Raw genomic sequence first — 17,404 nt, 5'->3', positions numbered from 1 at the left:
AGATAATTTACGTGATCAGTCGGAAGTGTTTGTTGTTTATTTTCTCGTTATGTCTTTGGAATACTCATGTTAATCAGTTTACTATTTTTGTAAGGCAGATATAACAAATAACATACTAGAACTAAAAATGGGAAGGTGATACATGAAGTGAACAAAATGCTACACAGCTACGAATTTCTTACTTTGTATTTATAGCTTAATTTCTTGAATTGAATCAAATTATATAGGTAAATGGGTAAAGTTATTTTTTAAGTTTAGTTAAATCAACTTAATAAACCTTATAACTGTGAACAGCTTTTGCGTTCAGAATCATTAACTTATATAAGAGCTTGTCGGCTTAAATAAAGACCTTGTTAACGCGTGTACATATATATAAAATATGAATAAAATATTTGTGGAGAGCAAATCATGTAATGGCTAATCTATGTCTGTTTCTTTATAACAAAAATACAGATTTTCCAAATAGTCATATTCTACAGGTATGACACCGGTCAGAGGGATGAATCCGACAATTCCATGTTTGTTACAACGTTTGCAGATATACATTCTAACAGCGTTCGTTTTGTTTATTCTCATGGGTTCAGGTATAGATAATTGTATCATAGTTTGGGGAACATTTTTGTTGAAAATGTGTCATAGTTAAATCGTATACATATACATGCACAATGAGTTAAGTGGAGTGCAGGTATCAGTTACCCGCACTCCAAAGCATGCCCGTTGATTGGCTTATTTTTGCTGGGGTATTATTGTGGTGCCAGGAAAACGGAAAGCGATAACAATATCATATTCAGATGCACGTTCATTGGTTACCTTTTTTCTGGGGTGTCATATTTTGACAACAGGGAGCGTGTTTTTATGTTTGAATATGATACAAAAGAGTAAGATTCAGGTATAAATAAATAACATTTATTATTGATTTTAATCAATGTGATAACGGCGAAAGAACAACAAGGATAACATAACAAATGTAGATTCTACTTAAAAAAAAGAATATAAAGGCTTGCAAATGGTCTTTGTTTAAATGACATCCATAAATGTCTACTGTAATTTCAATTAACAAATACATGTTTTTCAAATTAAACGAATATATGGACCTCGGATTTCCGTATGTTTCGTCACTCAAATCTTATACCTAAGTTGTAAATGCATGTTATTATTGGATTTAGAATAAAAACGATATTAAAATGTTTGTGTTTGAACTGTCATGCAGATAAAACTATTGTAATACCAGTTTAAAAAAAAAAGATTATTTTGTTCTAATTTGTATGCAGTATTTATTAATGTGAAAAATGTTTCGGCCAAATATGTACGCGTGATTATGGTATTAATTTGATTTTTTTAGGAAACAATTTTAGTAATGGTGCCAGCTATAAGGATCAAAACAGAGACTGGAATGTAAGCTCTATCAAACTGCATGATCAGATAATGACAATGGTAAATGAACTCGTATGTTACTTTGTTTTAACCCTAAACCTGACAGTACCGATGTTATAAGTGCAGATCATGATCAGTCAGTGCTGTCTGATAATGGTCTGCACTGTTTGTTATTCAGACAGTAGTGATTTCTATGAGTTCACTTAAAAGATAATTCATTTTGTCCAGATTTAAGATGGACAAGTCCATTTTAGCTATCTAGCAGATTAAGTACAGGTTGATTATGCATGCTTGTTAATAAAGGAATGTAAAAGATGTAAAAGATATTTCACAAGCGTGACTTGAAATTGTAAAATAATGTCAAAACTATGATTGTTAATTTCATTATTTGATATCTTACCGCTATCAACCTTTGTTTACTTAAACACATGTATTTTTATTCAAGTGTTTTATAATGTTTTGCTCATCACAGGAAGCACAGATGCGAGAAGTGAATAGAAGATTGGAACACGCAAAAGAGATGTGCAAAATTATTTCAATAGCTGTTCATAGTAATTTTTCAAAAACAAACAATCTCTACTATTGTAAAATACCAAAATGCGCATCTGCATTTGTCGATACATTTTTTAACTACTTGGAAACTGGAAATAAAAAAAGTTACAATAACGCTCTCACAGACCTGCAAATATCTTCGCTTTCAAGACACAAATTCATGTTTGTAAGAGATCCGTATTCTAGACTATTCTCTTTATATGAAGGGTATTTTTATCATCCGAGCGACGTTTGGTATACCGTAGGAGTTGACATAATTTCTAAAGTTAGGAATAACACAGCTTCGAGGACATTAAACTTGGGACATGATGTTACGTTTACAGAGCTTGTTAAATATATAGTGATGTTAGATGATAAAAATATGACGTCTAGTTTTTTTTATCCCATGTCTTCTTTATGTAATCCGTGTGAATCAAATTTTGATTTCATTGGTAAGCTTGAAACCTTTTCTGACGACCTTGCCGTGCTAGTGAATAAATATCTTAACAAAAACGCAACTCTAAACAGAATCATAACAATTAAAGAAATTGAATCAGAAATTAAATATAGACACTCAATAAACTGGATTACTGAAATGTATCAAATGTACACAAAGTACAAATCTGTAATTCCACAGTTTGAACTGCTTCAGAGGTTTTGGTCGAGTTCACAAATTCGCGGAAAGATATCAAAGTATTACAACATTCCGTACTTCAAAGATGACCAAGGAGTTATAGACGAAAACACGTTTACAAGATCTTTTCAATCCGCTATGTATGCAAGTAAAAGTTATTCAGAGGAACTGAAGGCACAGCATCAAGAAGCATTGGTACAAGCTTTTAGAAGTGTTCCAATACAGTTAATACAAAAATTGAAAAAGATTGTTGAGAACGATTGTCGTTTATTTGGGTATGACAATGAACCAGACATTCTGTTTAAGAGACAAACAATGAGTGATAAATTGCAAAACGTCCATGACTACTTTCAGGGTATTTAGTATACGAGAGATTTATTAAATAGTAAAAACACTAAATCTTTTTTATTTTCTCACGAAAGTTTTTTTTTAACTTATATTATGAATTTTAATCTTCAATATTTACAATTATTTATTTCTATCATTTCGCATTACGGTACTTTTCTAAAATGCTGAATGTTGAAGTGTTGCCAAAGAATGATTTATCTAGATAGAAAGCAAATCACAAGTAAAAATAAGTTCAATAACTTTTCTCACTCGTTGGTCATTGTCTGAAAGGGAAAGCAACATGTAAAACAAATAAGCTTCGTACGAGAATTTTTCTACCTGCTGCAGAAGGCTTGTCAAATGATAACGTCGCCGTGACGTCATACTTCCCTTTTAAGTCAAGAGTACTGGACCGTCTCCACGATAGACTATTATATCTGGGGTCAGGGGATGTTTTATATATAGCAAAATAATTTTGTTATTAAGTTGTCGGTTTACTTATGAACGGACTGCATCTGTCGCAAGTAATTGGAAGAAATGACTGTAAAAAAACATACTAGTGAAGAAACAGTCAGATGAATAATTTAATTAATGACTATTTGGTTATTTCATTTGGTGTAAGCACAAGTAAAGCAAATAATTGACATCATATAAATTCAGTGAACTTGTTTTATTATGATTATTAAACATTATCTTAAGTATTTAATCAATTTTGATAAATAAAACAACTTAAAAGAAAATATCAAAATTGATGATGTGATAATGTTAAACATTGAGACTTTCACAATTTCTGTAATTTATTTAATGAAGTAAAGTATTGTCTTTTTTATATCTAGAAGTCTACGGAAAGATATAAATTCTTGTAGTATGCTTAAAGCTTTGAGGATAATTAGATTGAGGCCAATTTTTTTTACCAACTTAAACATTTACAGGTCAGAGTTTCAAGGTCGTATTAAACTTTAAATGAAGATAGGGTGGAGAAAATGACCAGTAAAATATCAAATGTTCAGCAGTAAAATATCAAATGTTCAGCAGTAAAATATAAAATGTTCAACGCAATTATTTGAGTGAGACAGCGTGTGCAGTCGTAGAAGGAATTAGATATTCATCCGCGAAAGAAATATGTTTGCTTTGGTTTAGCAATTACAGTTCTGCACTATATTCTTTGTTATTTTGAAATCAGAGCATACGCTCACCAATTTTTATAGACAGGTTATAGATTTTTTTAGATAGTTTTATTTTGGTAAAAAGTACATGTCATAAAACAACTACAAATTCAATGTCAACATCAAGAGATACATTTGAACATGAAAGTGCATATGTTGATGCCATATATTCAATACCAAGGATGACACAAAAAGAAGGCATAAGCCGACTTATTTCCATTGTGGTTTAAACGTTCTAAACGTTTAAACGTTTTAAATCCTGTACACTTACTTTAAATTTGTAATGCAAAAATGATTGCCCCTACACTATAGGGAGGTCTAACGACACTATAGGGAGGTCTTATGACACTATAGGGAGGTCTTATGACACTATAGGGAGGTCTTATGACACTATAGAGAGGTCTAATGACACTATAGGGAGGTCTGATGACACTATAGGGAGGTCTTATGACACTATAGGGAGGTCTAATGACACTATAGGGAGGTCTTATGACACTATAGGAAGGTCTAATGACACTATAGGGAGGTCTAATGACACTATAGGGAGGTCTAATGACACTATAGGGAGGTCTTATGACACTATAGGGAGGTCTTATGACACTATAGGGAGGTCTTATGACACTATAGGGAGGTCTAATGACACTATAGGGAGGTCTAATGATACTATAGGGAGGTCTTATGACACTATAGGGAAGTCTAATGACACTATAGGGAGGTCTTATGACACTATAGGGAGGTCTAATGACACTATAGGGAGGTCTTATGACACTATAGGGAGGTCTAATGACACTATAGGGAGGTCTTATGACACTATAGGGAGGTCTAATGACACTATAGGGGAGGTCTTATGACACTAAAGGGAGGTCTAATGACACTATAGGGAGGTCTTATGACACTATAGGGAGGTCTTATGACACTATAGGGAGGTCTTATGACCTCCATTATAATGAAATGTCTCCCCATCTATTCATTTTTGTACTGTTTTATATCGTATATATACATTGTATGTATTGTAAGAGAATTTCATATTGAACAAAATCGCTCAAACTCACAGGCATTGATTTGGTAACATGTGATCAACATATCATAGAAAAACTACACAGAACTGAATGTAATTTATTTTCTTGTGGAATGTGATCTGATCAAGGTAAGACGCTTACATTTTGTTTTATTTTTTTATGTTTGACAGATTGAGGTGTTTTCATGTTTGTTTTACCTTTTTGTCCGCAAATCTTAGGTACAGCTGTAATCCATTTTTGATATTAATACAGGTTTTCATTTTGATTGATCAGATTTTGTTTATACATATATGAGTATACATTTTTATGTTTTACAAGATTTAACTCGTACAATGCAACGTATACGTTTAAGAGTCGATATAATTCAAAACTGGGATTGATATGTAGTTGGTTTTATAATCAGGCGTTTGACACAAAGTGCCGCTGTAAAAGTTTACATTCCAAGGTTCATATAATTGTATAAATTTATATTTTCATTAAACTTCATTCATTTAATCTAATAACAACGGTGTCATGTTTTCGGTATTAGTTTATAGTTAGATTGAAAAAAATCGTTTGCCTTTAATTACTTTGATCTCACATAAATACGTGGCATATTGTTGTTTTGTAGAATGTCAGCTAAAAATCATATAGTTGTAACAGGGGGTGCTGGATATGTCGGTAGTCACGTGGTTGTAGAATTACTAAAAGAAGGTTATCACGTGATAGTCATCGATAGATTGGACAACTCTAAAATTGGTAAATTTCAAGTGAACCCTTACTTGTATTGAGGTACAGAAGCAATTTCATTGGACATTTTAAATAGGTCTCATATCAAAATAGCTCACACTTCTGTTGATCGTTTGCACACTGTTAATGATTTGAAATGAAATATTAGTATTGTTTACTCGACAAACAATGTTCTTATAAAATTACAATAACGTTTCATACATTGAATATTAAAAACAAATAAACCATTTCTACGTTTCTCACTTATAATACCATATGTTTCACAAAAAAACAACAAAAAACAAAACTAAATATTAAAATACATTCGGACATCAAATTTCAATTAAAATGAGTCGTAAAAAAAGCAAATATGCGATAAACTTAGTATACTTACATACTCGTATCTTACCAATATGAACCGATAATGAGTGTCTTCATTGCAGAATCATTCTAGACGAGACCAGACTTTAACATATTTACACATATATACGATAATTATATTTCAATACGATTAGTATATTAAGAGTAAATGCAATACAAATACAAAGTAGCTATTAAAAAGATTGACTCAATGGGCAAAAGCACTTTCTATGAATTATATATTTAACTGTTATTTGTAGAGGCGTTAAAACAAGTAGAGGTTATTACTGGAAAACCAGTTCAAGCTCACAATGTAGACATTACGGATAAGGAAAGTCTAAATCTTATCTTTCAAGAGGTAATTACAGTTAGTCCTGTTTTGGGTAGGTACCACATAATATCTTTTGTTTTATGATATATAAAAGGTTGAAATAAATTACTCGAGGTTCCATTTATATAAAGAACGTCCATACACTACTACCCATGTGGCATTCCTCCATGCCAAAAAGGTAAAACAATGTATTGCATTGGTTACGACGAGAGAAAGCAAAAGAAAATATTACTTAATAACTGTTCATATGTATTTCGATTCGGTATGGACTTTTTTTAACCCATTTCGTTTCACTTTGCAAAGACCCACGATTGCTTTCAAATAATCTTGTCAATGATAATGTTGTAACGCTTCTAAAAAGGTAACTATTTACGGCGTTAACGAAGCTCTTGGTTCTTTTTTTGAAATTAGAGATAGATTTTATTCTTAGAAATATATCCAAAGCTTATATTTTTATTGAACATTTATTCGTATAGTAGCGTATAAATTTTCATGTTCATTCATAAGGGCAAAATGACGTAATCATAAACAGTAATTCATTTATAGAAGGCAACGGAATGTCGCCATCTGGAGCACGCGACATGTTTTAAAGGGTTTTCTAGCTGTAACTAAGTATAGGTTAAAGTTTAATAGTACGCCGCGCCTGACCAATTTATTTTTGTAAATACGAACTAATAAACTTTAACCTATACGTAAGGAATGCCAATCAAATGTTTATGTGTGAAAGAATCGAATTAAACATCTTTACTCTGTTTCAGAATAATGTATCTTGTGTGATACATCTGGCAGCTAAGAAGTCACATAAGTTGTCAATTCAGTCTCCTTTGAACTATTACAAGAACAACGTTGTCGGGCTGGTAACACTTTTAGAGGTAATGAGTAACAAATCAAACGTCATAATTTGCGCCACTGATAACGTAGATGTATCGTTTACATATTTCCATTTCGCCACCTTTTATCTTTTAAACACCACTTGAATTGCATGCCATACATTTAAGATGAAAATATAATAGAAATTAAACGGATCTTTTCCAATTATTTTTATTAATAGCCATCAAAGCATTGTAACAATATTATTTTTGTTTGTTTTTATAAATGATTTCTTACGCGAATGACATGCATTTATTTTTGTCACCGATGCGCTCCCATACCATACAGTGTTGTAGTTGTAAGGTAACGTACATGAATAATAGCTTTTCATGTCTTTCAATCGAAATTGACAATCCAAGAAGCTGACACACAACATGCTAGCAATATCACTGTGTGTACAATAAAATTGTAGCGTCTGTAATATTAAAACAATGTTCACAATAAAGGGTAACGCTTTTTCGCTACTATATGAAGAACTATGTATGATAGATATGGATTTTCTATGATACATACATGTCAGTGTTCATTTAATTGTATATATTTTGATGCTGAATCCGCTGATTACCAGCAGCTAGGTTTATGCCTAATTCACAATTATGCAGCTACTAACAACTTTAGGCTGATTCAATATTTCTTCGAAAAAGAAATGGTGTTTTAGCTTTCCAGACACATTAATGTATACTTGCTCGCCATTTTAAGCAAAGATTAAAAACAAAATTACTGAAAAAATGTACACATTTGAATAGAAATTTTACCTTTAAGATCTGGTCATGATACCGTCAACATGTTTGAGCTTGCAGGTAATGAAGAACCACGGTGTGTATAGAATGATATATGCCAGTTCCGTAGCAGTTTACGGCCATCCAAATCATTTGCCAATTGATGAGCAGCATACGGCTGGAGATGTTAACGACCCATACAGTAGAACAAAATATTTTTGTGAGGAAGTCTTGAAGGATTTATGTATAGCTGAAGAGGTTAGAATTTTGGATTTAATTGACAACTCATTGTACTACTTAAAGGACTTCACTTTTTTGGAATGGCGAGACTGGATATACGAGTTCCGAGATTTGTTTACCTTTTGATGTAGGTCTATACAAATAACTTGTGTGCAAATTTTCAGATATTCCCGTCACCGTCATTATTTTCATTGTGCTAAAGAACACAAAAAGGTAACTCAAATAAGTCTAGGAATCGCGCAAAATAAATCGATATTCAATTAAATTCTTAGTGTATTTCTTTCTCATCCTTTGCCAGCTTTTCTCCTTTGCAGATTTGTCCTTTACAAGTGTTTCATTTATCTATTTTTAAGTTTTAAGGCTTTTTGACCTCAGTGAAGCTCCTTTTAAAAACAAAGCTTTAAAAGAAAACACGATGCCATGAAGTTACGGTGGTGTGTGAATATATATATATATTATTCTTTAATCTTAGTGTATATTTTTCAGGATTGGAGTATTATTACCCTACGATTGTTTAACCCAGTTGGCGCGCACAAGTCCGGGCTTATTGGAGAAATCATGACAGACAATCCACCAAACCTCATGCCGAATATCGCAAAGACTGCACTAGGAAAGCAAGATCATTTCATTATATATGGTGATAAATACAAAACAATAGATGGAACAGGTACAAGATAAGACCTTAAATAATATCCTATGTAACAAAATTTTTATCAAAACAAGTTTAAGAAAATGTAGGTTTCTTCGAGTTAAAATAAAGTTTAATAATTATTATATGGCAACGAATGTGCTACTTTTTATCACATACATAAAACATTTGTGAAATTTAAGAAAATTATCTTGTTATGCGTGCTTTTATGCAGTTTTCCTTGCGAAATATAAAGGCAAAAAGATCAAGATTTACTATACATTTGTTAAATAAAGAAATGCTTAATTATCTTTATTATTTTTATGATTTTACATGTAATGGAAATCAAGCGCTGTCATGTAATAAATTGTTTTACGATATAGTATGAAAATTTATTTTTACCATATTTTATAACAGGATGTATATGAAACTAAATTGACACCCTTATGCATGTTTGTGAATTGAATTAAAAGTGTAAATTGTAGTTGGTAGAATTCACAGATACATTTTTGCCATCTTCTGAAATAATCTTAACTCACAAATTGACGTATATATTCAGGTGAGAGGGATTATACGCACGTTGTTGATATTGCAAAAGGACATATTGCAGCACTAAAAAAGATAGAAGCTATAAACGGTTATAAGGTTTGTACAGTAACAAAAGGGAAGTTCTATAAAATTTTACGCAAATCAAGACGCGGCGGGAAAATGAAAAGATACACCATGCCCATCTTTGGGTAAAATACATGTTTTGTAGAATTCTATAAAAAATAATTTAAGAAGTTCCTAACGTTAATGAATATGTATAATGTGATCTTGTTTTGTTTGAGAAGCTGCATTCCCTATTACTGTGGAATTTTGTCTTTTCTTAAGAAACTGCCTGTGTCAAACATGACAATATGTATTCACACTGTGTTTACAAGTTTAAAACTTCGAAAAAATGGTTATTTTACATTTAAAAATTGTATGTATAACAAACATCATTATATTAGAAATAATTCATAAACAATGGAATTCATGCAATTGATGTTTCGTAGATACATTATACAAATGTAAGATAAAATATGCTCGACTGAACACACCTTTAATTGATGTTTTATACATAATACCGGTTAAACATTTTATAAGAAGGTCTGATGGAAAAGTTATTGTATCATTTTAGTGTTACTGAAACTTTATTAACTTTATTAAGTTTAGTTTTTAACTTTTCAAAATATATTTTATTTATTTTTTTTAATTTTTACCAAATTTCTGTAAATGATATAATAAAGATCATTTTAACTTTTCTATTCAATGTCGGAATCATTATAAACTATATCATACAACAGGTGTTTAACTTGGGGACTGGAAGTCCATGCTCAGCTCTCAACATGGTGAGAGAATTTGAAAAAGCATCAGGAAAAACAGTGAGTGATCTTTATAATATAGAAAATAATAATGGAATTAAATTATATCAACTTCAAAGAGTTCTCTCGGTTCGATATTTCTTTCAGGGTAGAGATAATTTACACTTGAACTGTTTACACGTTGGGCGTACAGTGCTTTACATGCATTAGCTTAAATAGATCTGAATAGAAAATTGATTTAAATAACAGGTTAAGCCTATCTAAAATTTGATATTCTAAACACTTATTTAAGGGAAAAACGCTGAGACTGAGTGATTAATCCTTTATATCTACAGATACGAGTATTTCCTTTATTTATTTTATTTGTTTACTGTAGATTCCAATCGCATTTAAGGAACCTCGATCATATGACACGCCCACGTCATATGCAGACATTTCATTGGCCAGGAAGGAACTTGAATGGAACGTTGGCTTGAATATAACAGATGTCTGTAAGTTGATAAAAAGATGTTAAATGTCCATTTGCGTTGCCTTTTTTATGATTGTTTTACTAAAATTCATCTTTATTAATGTAGTTTTATATCAAGCTATACACAGGCATGTAATATTTATCAATAGTGAATCACAATTCAATTAATTAGTAGATAATGGATAAAACATTTTTTCTTTCAGGTACAGATGCGTGGAGATGGTATACTAACAACAATCAGAAATAAAACATGTTTGAAGAAACATATTATCAAAAATATCTATTTATTATTACATCATTATTTTACTTAAAAGGGTTTATTTTGCTTAAGCAGATGCTAGGGGCCATACACAGCAGCTTCTACTTTCCAGTACTGTCCATGAACAGACTCAATCAAAGCGAGCTTGCACCATTTTCAATTTTTCCGTTTCGGATCTTATAATCTTATTATTCTCTTTGTGTTATATTTACTTACATTTTGCAACATGGGTTCACTTAACTATATTGCAATAATAATACAATAGTGCATGGACATGTATTTGGATAAAAATGTCATAGATGTTAAATGTAAAGGCTATGTGTTCGCATATTTTTGAAAGCAGTTGAAAAATAAAGTTTAAAATTCTAAAAGAACATTTTGCACTATTTTCTAATTTGATAAATTTAAATCAACATCAATTAAGAATAGATGTTACACAGAATGATCTTAATGTTCAATTAGTAAACATATATATGGCCAGTTACAAGTAAATTGCCGCCATTAGTCATAGACTACACGTTTCTCTTGCTTAAAGCACCGAGATACATGATCTAGGTCCTACTCCTTGAGAAATTTCTTTCGATGATTGTTAATTAAATAAGGTCGTGCCATTATACCATGTATAAACTGTGTTGTGTTACGAATGTAGCATTAGCTGTTTGTTTGCTGTTGTTGCTTCTACTGTTATTGTTGTTTTCTTTGTTTAATTAGCAAAAAGAAGCGTTTTTTTCTATTTTAACACACCCCTACAAATGGGTTAAAATTTTTGTTCTCTCTCTCGCTGGCAAATTTCTCTTCTTTCCTTCTTCTGTCCTACAAAATTTATCTTACTGTACTGTTAATCTCAGAAGGAATGAAATTCCCATTTTCCATGAACGTAAAAATACCGATATAATTTCGATATAAATACTGATATAATGTCGATTTTGCTTAAATGTATCGATATAATGTCGATATAATATTTAACCAATTTAATAAATCGGTATATTAGTTCGGCAAACTTCAAAACCTCATTACACTAATAAAACCTTTCTTGGTAACACGTTTTTATGATGGTATTAAGCGGGAAAAGGCGATATAATCCGAATATCGCTAAGTACATATATAACATTTTGTCAGGCATTTATTCTAAATGCATAGCTTTCACAGACATTTTCTGAAAGCTTACCCCTTCAAACACGTATATAGACAATAATAATATACTGTAAATTTGAATAACTTTACTTCTGAAATGATAAATTTCAACATTTCACAATTTTATAAATAAGGTATTTGTATTTTAACACAAAAATACCTATTTTACATATTAAAATGTTTTATTTAAGATTTCTGTATCAAATCTGATTAACCAAACTTCAATATTCCAACTTGACCTTAATGTCCAAACCTATTTTTTAAAACTTAAGTTGATGCGTTTCATTTAGAAATAGAGTATACAAAAAGGAGCATAATTTATGTTTCATTAATGACAATTAAGTACTAGTATTATGCATTTTATCGGAATATAAATAATCTATTGGTATTAATCTGTGGTGTGAAAATATATGTAATATATGTAAATCATGAAAAGCCCTCAAGAACATAAAAACTAATAGGTGAAAATTGTAGACTTAAATTTAATGACTTTTCAGAAGAGAAATAAAGTACAATATCTCTCACGCACAGGCACTTAAATTGTTTAAAATCTGATTTCAAATTTCAAGTCAAAACATTGTACAATGTATTAGTAACTCAAAGACCAATGGCCCCTGATTTTGTCGAAATAAAAACATGAATATACCGATATATTTATTCTTATAATGATTTAATCAATTCATTTGAGTTAATATTTAAATATTTATCAGTTTACGTTAAAAAAAAATAAATAAAGAAAAACAAATTTAAACACGATTTACGAAACAAACATAAAACATAAAATAGTTTAGTTGAGTGATGTGATTCAATTATGGACAATTCGATTTCTTCACGTCGTTAACAAGGAAAATATTTAACAAGTTCAAATATGTATGGTTTTTGTTTCTCGTTTTTTTTTAAATTTCACGTCATAGAAAAATACCCGTCTTATTTTGAAATCGCTGAAGCATGGTTGTTATTACTGATGGATATAAATACGAAGAGGAAGAAACTAATCGCACCCTATTTGATACAAAGTAAATGCGCACAGTTAAACCTTAGTTGCAAGTGACTGAAGAAAAGAAAACAACAACAGAAATATAAAGATGAAACAATTTACCCATATTGTAGGGGCTTTAATTGTTTTAACATTTTTATATGGTGGTTGTTACGGATATATCAATGTACAAGGAGACATTATGGTGGCCGGTCTGTTTGGAGTATTTGAACGTAGCGGACAAACTTGTAGCACGGACGTTGATATTGATTCGGTAATGACTGTTGAAGCTGTAAAATGGTATATTGAAAAACTGAATGAGGTGGGAAATTTGCCTATTAATATAGGTAAGTTATGTTTCATTTAAAGTGACATTATGCTCATATTTTCATTGTCAAGTTGAGCTGAATTTGACATTATATTTCAAAAGATTGACTGTTTAAATGATGTTTGGCCAACAGATTATATAGGATAAAATTAAAAATCTGCCTAAAATATAAAAGACTGCCCAGTCTTTTTATAAATTGAAGGTTAAGGTAAATTCTAAATGATATTTACTGAAATTTCGTTTAAATCCGGTGGTTATTTATTGTTTATGCGAAGTAAAGAATTAAATCAAAAGGAATTAGGGCAAAATGAATATTTTTTTGACTCTCACCTGTTCACTCACTATATACCTTTAGATGGGCATAATGTCACTTTAATTAAGTAATTTTAAGCGTTCTCTTTGTGTATGTGCGTTGTATCTCGTTGTATGCACTGTGAATCAAACTTCATAGCAATTCTTTTAAAGTGACATTACGCCCATCCAAGTGTAATTTGTGAATGAACCTTAAAAGATCAAAACAACTTGACATTTTGCCACAATTGTATTCAACTTTATATTTTACTGTATATAATCAATAATTTATGTGACCAATGGAAAGAAATTTCTATAAATACCTTAAAGAATATATTGGTAACGTTCAATTCTTTAAACGAGCGGGGTAGTCTTTTTTATAATTCAGGTCGTTTTATTTGGTATCATAAACATTTTTCATCATCAATTATTGGTCAATTACCATTATGATGGTCAATCTTTTGAAATATATCACTAATTCAACTGAACTTAACAGCGAATAAATGTGAATGTAATGTCACTTTAATGTTATTGTGTGAGGTTCAACACTTACACATCAACTTAATTCGTCAATCATTGTATGTAACAAGTTTCAAGTTTCAAGTTTATTTCAAAGTACATTTGGACAATATGTCCATGCATACACAGTACATATAACAAAGCATACAATACAATCAAATGGTCAATGTCACACTTTATAAAACATATATCATTAAGTTACACAGTATTTTTAGCAATCAGAAAACGTAAACTACAGATATAATATACTATCAACATGTCTCAATTCATAAACTGGTAAATAAATACTAAGGAAAGATACCATCCTATTAATAAGGAAGTAAATCACAAAACAAAACGTAAAAAGTTTATGTAAGATACAGTTATACAGCGTTTGGGACAAACTTTTGATTAACTATAAAGAATAGTGTTTCGAACATCGAAAGCTTTAAATATATACATTGATAAGTTTCTAATTTCTATTTCATTTTCTGAATTCATCAATGTAACAAATTTAGGTATATTTGGTCTTTCCCAAAAGTGTTTTTTTATATATTTTTTTCGTAATTCATTATATAGGGAACATTCTAAAATAAAGTGAAATTCATCTTCCAAAATAAAACAATTTTTACATTTCCTATCATCAAAAGGTATAGCACTAGGTTTGTTCCACCTGCCGATACTGTAAATATATACTAGTGGGTTACCGAAATAAACTATTTCTCTTTATCTTTTTATTCCTAATTTGTCAAAAAAAAACCCACACAATTATAAGGACAAATTATATTGTAAAATAGATCTAGATGATGAAAATGACCTGTCTTAATTACGGAATAGTATACTTACCACCCTAATATAATTTATATGCCTGTTTAAAATAAGACGATACATAATTAAAAGGTAGTTCGTAATGGCGTGTTTAAAGTTATTTACATAGTTCATATTGATCTTTTCTCTTCTTTACTACTACACTCGTGCAAAGTTGTTGTATTCTAAAGCATTGCCCAGTCTCGTTGCCGTTGTTGAAAATCCTATCTGAAGCAATCGTTTAGGTTTTGGTACGGCATAAAAAAAAAATAACATAAAAACCTCATTATATTGGTTTTTAAAACAAAACAAACAACATTTTTCTTTTTGCAGGTTTAGAATCATTTGAAACATGCCAGGTAGACGATATAGCCGCTGAGAAAGCTGTTGAAATTCTGAACAGGGATTCAAGCAATGGAACAGTTATAGGTAGGAGATTAACCAAATACATGTCCACAATATGTGAGATAATTTCCCTTATAACTGTACATGTAAATCACGTATCACTGAATAATTACCTTCCACATCAGCATTTAGCAAGGACAAACTATATATATGCAGTTGAATAGACGATTCTGGCGCGGCCATTTTGAATGTTTATCTTGCCTTTCTTATTTTATTAAGGTAGCCTAGTATTAGTGTTGTATTAGCCACCATGTAACGTCAAAATATCCAATGTATTTGTAGTTTGCGTGATATAAACCACACATTTCCGATGTAATATATCGAGAATTATAACCAGGTTAAAGGGGTTAACAAATGAGTAGATTTGAAGAGACGACCGATTTTTAAGTTCTGTGAAATTTTCTTGTATGGCAAATTTTGTGTTATGAAAAGTAATTCAAGCTTCACACACTCCAACTATTCAGAAATAAAATATTACGTAAACCATGTTACAATTATGTTATTAACAAGCCTAAAGAGACAAAGTCAGATTTATTAAAGCCTTGCTAATATTGTATCAAATGAAATGAAATAAACTATTGGAAAAGCATTATAACGCGAATCAAGAGGCATTATTACGAGAAGCAAAAGGCGAAGTAACACGAATCAAGGCGTAATAACGCGAAACCAATGGCGAAATAACGCGAATAAAGGCGTTATAACGCGAAAAGTTCAAAAAACACGTTATACTGCTTTTTTTGCTTGTAAGCCTTAACTTTAACATTATTTGATTAATTAGGTTCCTCACAAAATTTTTTTAGTTTTTTTTTATTCGGGCGTTCTGGGCCAAAAAAAAGCTCTGGGGGGCCGGGGCTTTTTTCCCAAATTTTTAGGTGCCTACCAAAAAACAAAAACGAGCTTCAGATAGGTTTTCAACAACGGCACGAGACTGGGCAATGTTTTTAAAATACAAAATTTTGCACGATTGATCCAGATAAAAAGCTCGTTTCGGGTTTGTTCAAATATAAAATTAGTACAAGAAGAAAATCATTAAAAATTTTTAACTTTTTTTTAAAAAATATAATTTTATTTTGAAGGGTCTTTCGTTAATTCGTTTTGTTTGGTTTTTACACTATAAGGCGGGGTTTCCCATTGGGGAAATTACAGGACATTTATTTCTAGCGTTTATTTTTTTAATTTTGGTTTTTTTAAATTTTGTAAAAGCTTTTCTACTGGGTGCTGATCTAATTTTGATATATTTTTTTACTGATTTATAAAAAATGTTTTTTAAAATAGGTTTTTTGGATGGGTGGGTTTAGGCGTGTAAATGGTTTATTGTGCTTAAAAGGGATTGTGGTAGAAATAAAATTTTTTTGGGATAATAGAATTTGCTTTTTAAAGGGTAAGGTTTTTTGCTGAATGTTTTTTTGTGGTAGAAGTTTTATTGTGCGTGTAATAGATTTATTGTGCGTAAAATTTAGATTTTTTGTGCGTATAGATATTTTTGTGCGTAGTAGATACATTTTTAGAATTAAAAAATTTTCACGCCTGTGAAAGGAACCCAAATTTAGTTAAATTCCACCTTTCTTTTAATTTCCCCAAACTTAAATCACCCGTTTTTCTTGATGTATGTATATACAGAAGTAAACATAAATATAAATTGATTTTTTTTACGACCAATTAAAATCAGCAAGAAAACAAAGTTGGGTTGAACAATCAATGACTATATTTTTTTTGGTTGATGTTCATTTATAATTATTTGTAAAATAGGAATAAGCATTTTCGTTAAGCAACAACAAAAACCCCTTTTTTAGATTTTTGAATGACTTTTTTTAAATTTTAACCTATTTTAAAAATTTTTATCTATAAAAAAAAAAAAATAAAGAATAACAATAGATATTTTTTTAAAGTTGAAAAACCAAAACCCGGGAAAAAATTCAATTTTTTAATTTTTCGAAAAGGGTAAAGTAAATTAAAATTTTGTTTTTATTTTTCCATTTCTTTT

General features: G+C 30.4%; 3 protein-coding genes across 3 annotated transcripts; all 3 read left to right on the top strand.

The window, feature by feature from the left end:
• Positions 1-340: 340 nt before the first annotated feature.
• Positions 341-3,102, top strand: LOC132724378 (carbohydrate sulfotransferase 8-like). Its single transcript, XM_060709229.1, has 3 exons — positions 341-584; positions 1,343-1,434; positions 1,847-3,102. Exons 1-3 carry the CDS (start codon positions 482-484, stop codon positions 2,900-2,902), a joined length of 1,251 nt encoding a protein of 416 aa, XP_060565212.1. The 5' UTR covers positions 341-481; the 3' UTR covers positions 2,903-3,102.
• Positions 3,103-5,069: 1,967 nt separating this feature from the next.
• Positions 5,070-11,592, top strand: LOC132724387 (UDP-glucose 4-epimerase-like). The gene is made up of 10 exons (XM_060709239.1): positions 5,070-5,179; positions 5,662-5,789; positions 6,380-6,477; positions 7,209-7,322; positions 8,121-8,297; positions 8,766-8,946; positions 9,467-9,552; positions 10,236-10,313; positions 10,630-10,744; positions 10,926-11,592. The coding sequence occupies exons 2-10, from the start codon at positions 5,663-5,665 to the stop codon at positions 10,967-10,969; spliced, it is 1,020 nt and encodes a 339-aa protein (XP_060565222.1). The 5' UTR covers positions 5,070-5,179; position 5,662; the 3' UTR covers positions 10,970-11,592.
• Positions 11,593-13,074: 1,482 nt separating this feature from the next.
• On the top strand, positions 13,075-15,584 carry LOC132724382 (uncharacterized). The gene is made up of 2 exons (XM_060709235.1): positions 13,075-13,438; positions 15,349-15,584. Exons 1-2 carry the CDS (start codon positions 13,201-13,203, stop codon positions 15,582-15,584), a joined length of 474 nt encoding a protein of 157 aa, XP_060565218.1. The 5' UTR covers positions 13,075-13,200.
• The last annotated feature ends 1,820 nt before the right edge of the window (positions 15,585-17,404 follow it).

This window comes from Ruditapes philippinarum, unplaced genomic scaffold (genome assembly GCF_026571515.1).
Source record: "Ruditapes philippinarum isolate M1 unplaced genomic scaffold, ASM2657151v2 ctg224_1_1_1_1, whole genome shotgun sequence".
Classification (NCBI taxonomy): Eukaryota; Metazoa; Mollusca; class Bivalvia; order Venerida; family Veneridae; genus Ruditapes; species Ruditapes philippinarum.
The sequence above is the reverse complement of the archived record's forward strand: the minus strand, read 5'-3'. Positions and strand labels throughout refer to the sequence as shown.

Excerpts from the sequence above, each read along its gene's own strand:
- LOC132724382 (XM_060709235.1), top strand. The coding sequence starts at position 13,201 with ATGAAACAATTTACCCATATTGTAGGGGCTTTAATTGTTTTAACATTT. Across the intron at positions 13,439-15,348 it reads AAATTTGCCTATTAATATAG|GTTTAGAATCATTTGAAACA; the intron begins GTAAGTTATGTT and ends TTCTTTTTGCAG.
- LOC132724387 (XM_060709239.1), top strand. The coding sequence starts at position 5,663 with ATGTCAGCTAAAAATCATATAGTTGTAACAGGGGGTGCTGGATATGTC. Across the intron at positions 5,790-6,379 it reads ATTGGACAACTCTAAAATTG|AGGCGTTAAAACAAGTAGAG; the intron begins GTAAATTTCAAG and ends TGTTATTTGTAG. Across the intron at positions 6,478-7,208 it reads TAAATCTTATCTTTCAAGAG|AATAATGTATCTTGTGTGAT; the intron begins GTAATTACAGTT and ends ACTCTGTTTCAG.
- LOC132724378 (XM_060709229.1), top strand. The coding sequence starts at position 482 with ATGACACCGGTCAGAGGGATGAATCCGACAATTCCATGTTTGTTACAA. Across the intron at positions 585-1,342 it reads GTTTATTCTCATGGGTTCAG|GAAACAATTTTAGTAATGGT; the intron begins GTATAGATAATT and ends TGATTTTTTTAG. Across the intron at positions 1,435-1,846 it reads ATGATCAGATAATGACAATG|GAAGCACAGATGCGAGAAGT; the intron begins GTAAATGAACTC and ends TGCTCATCACAG.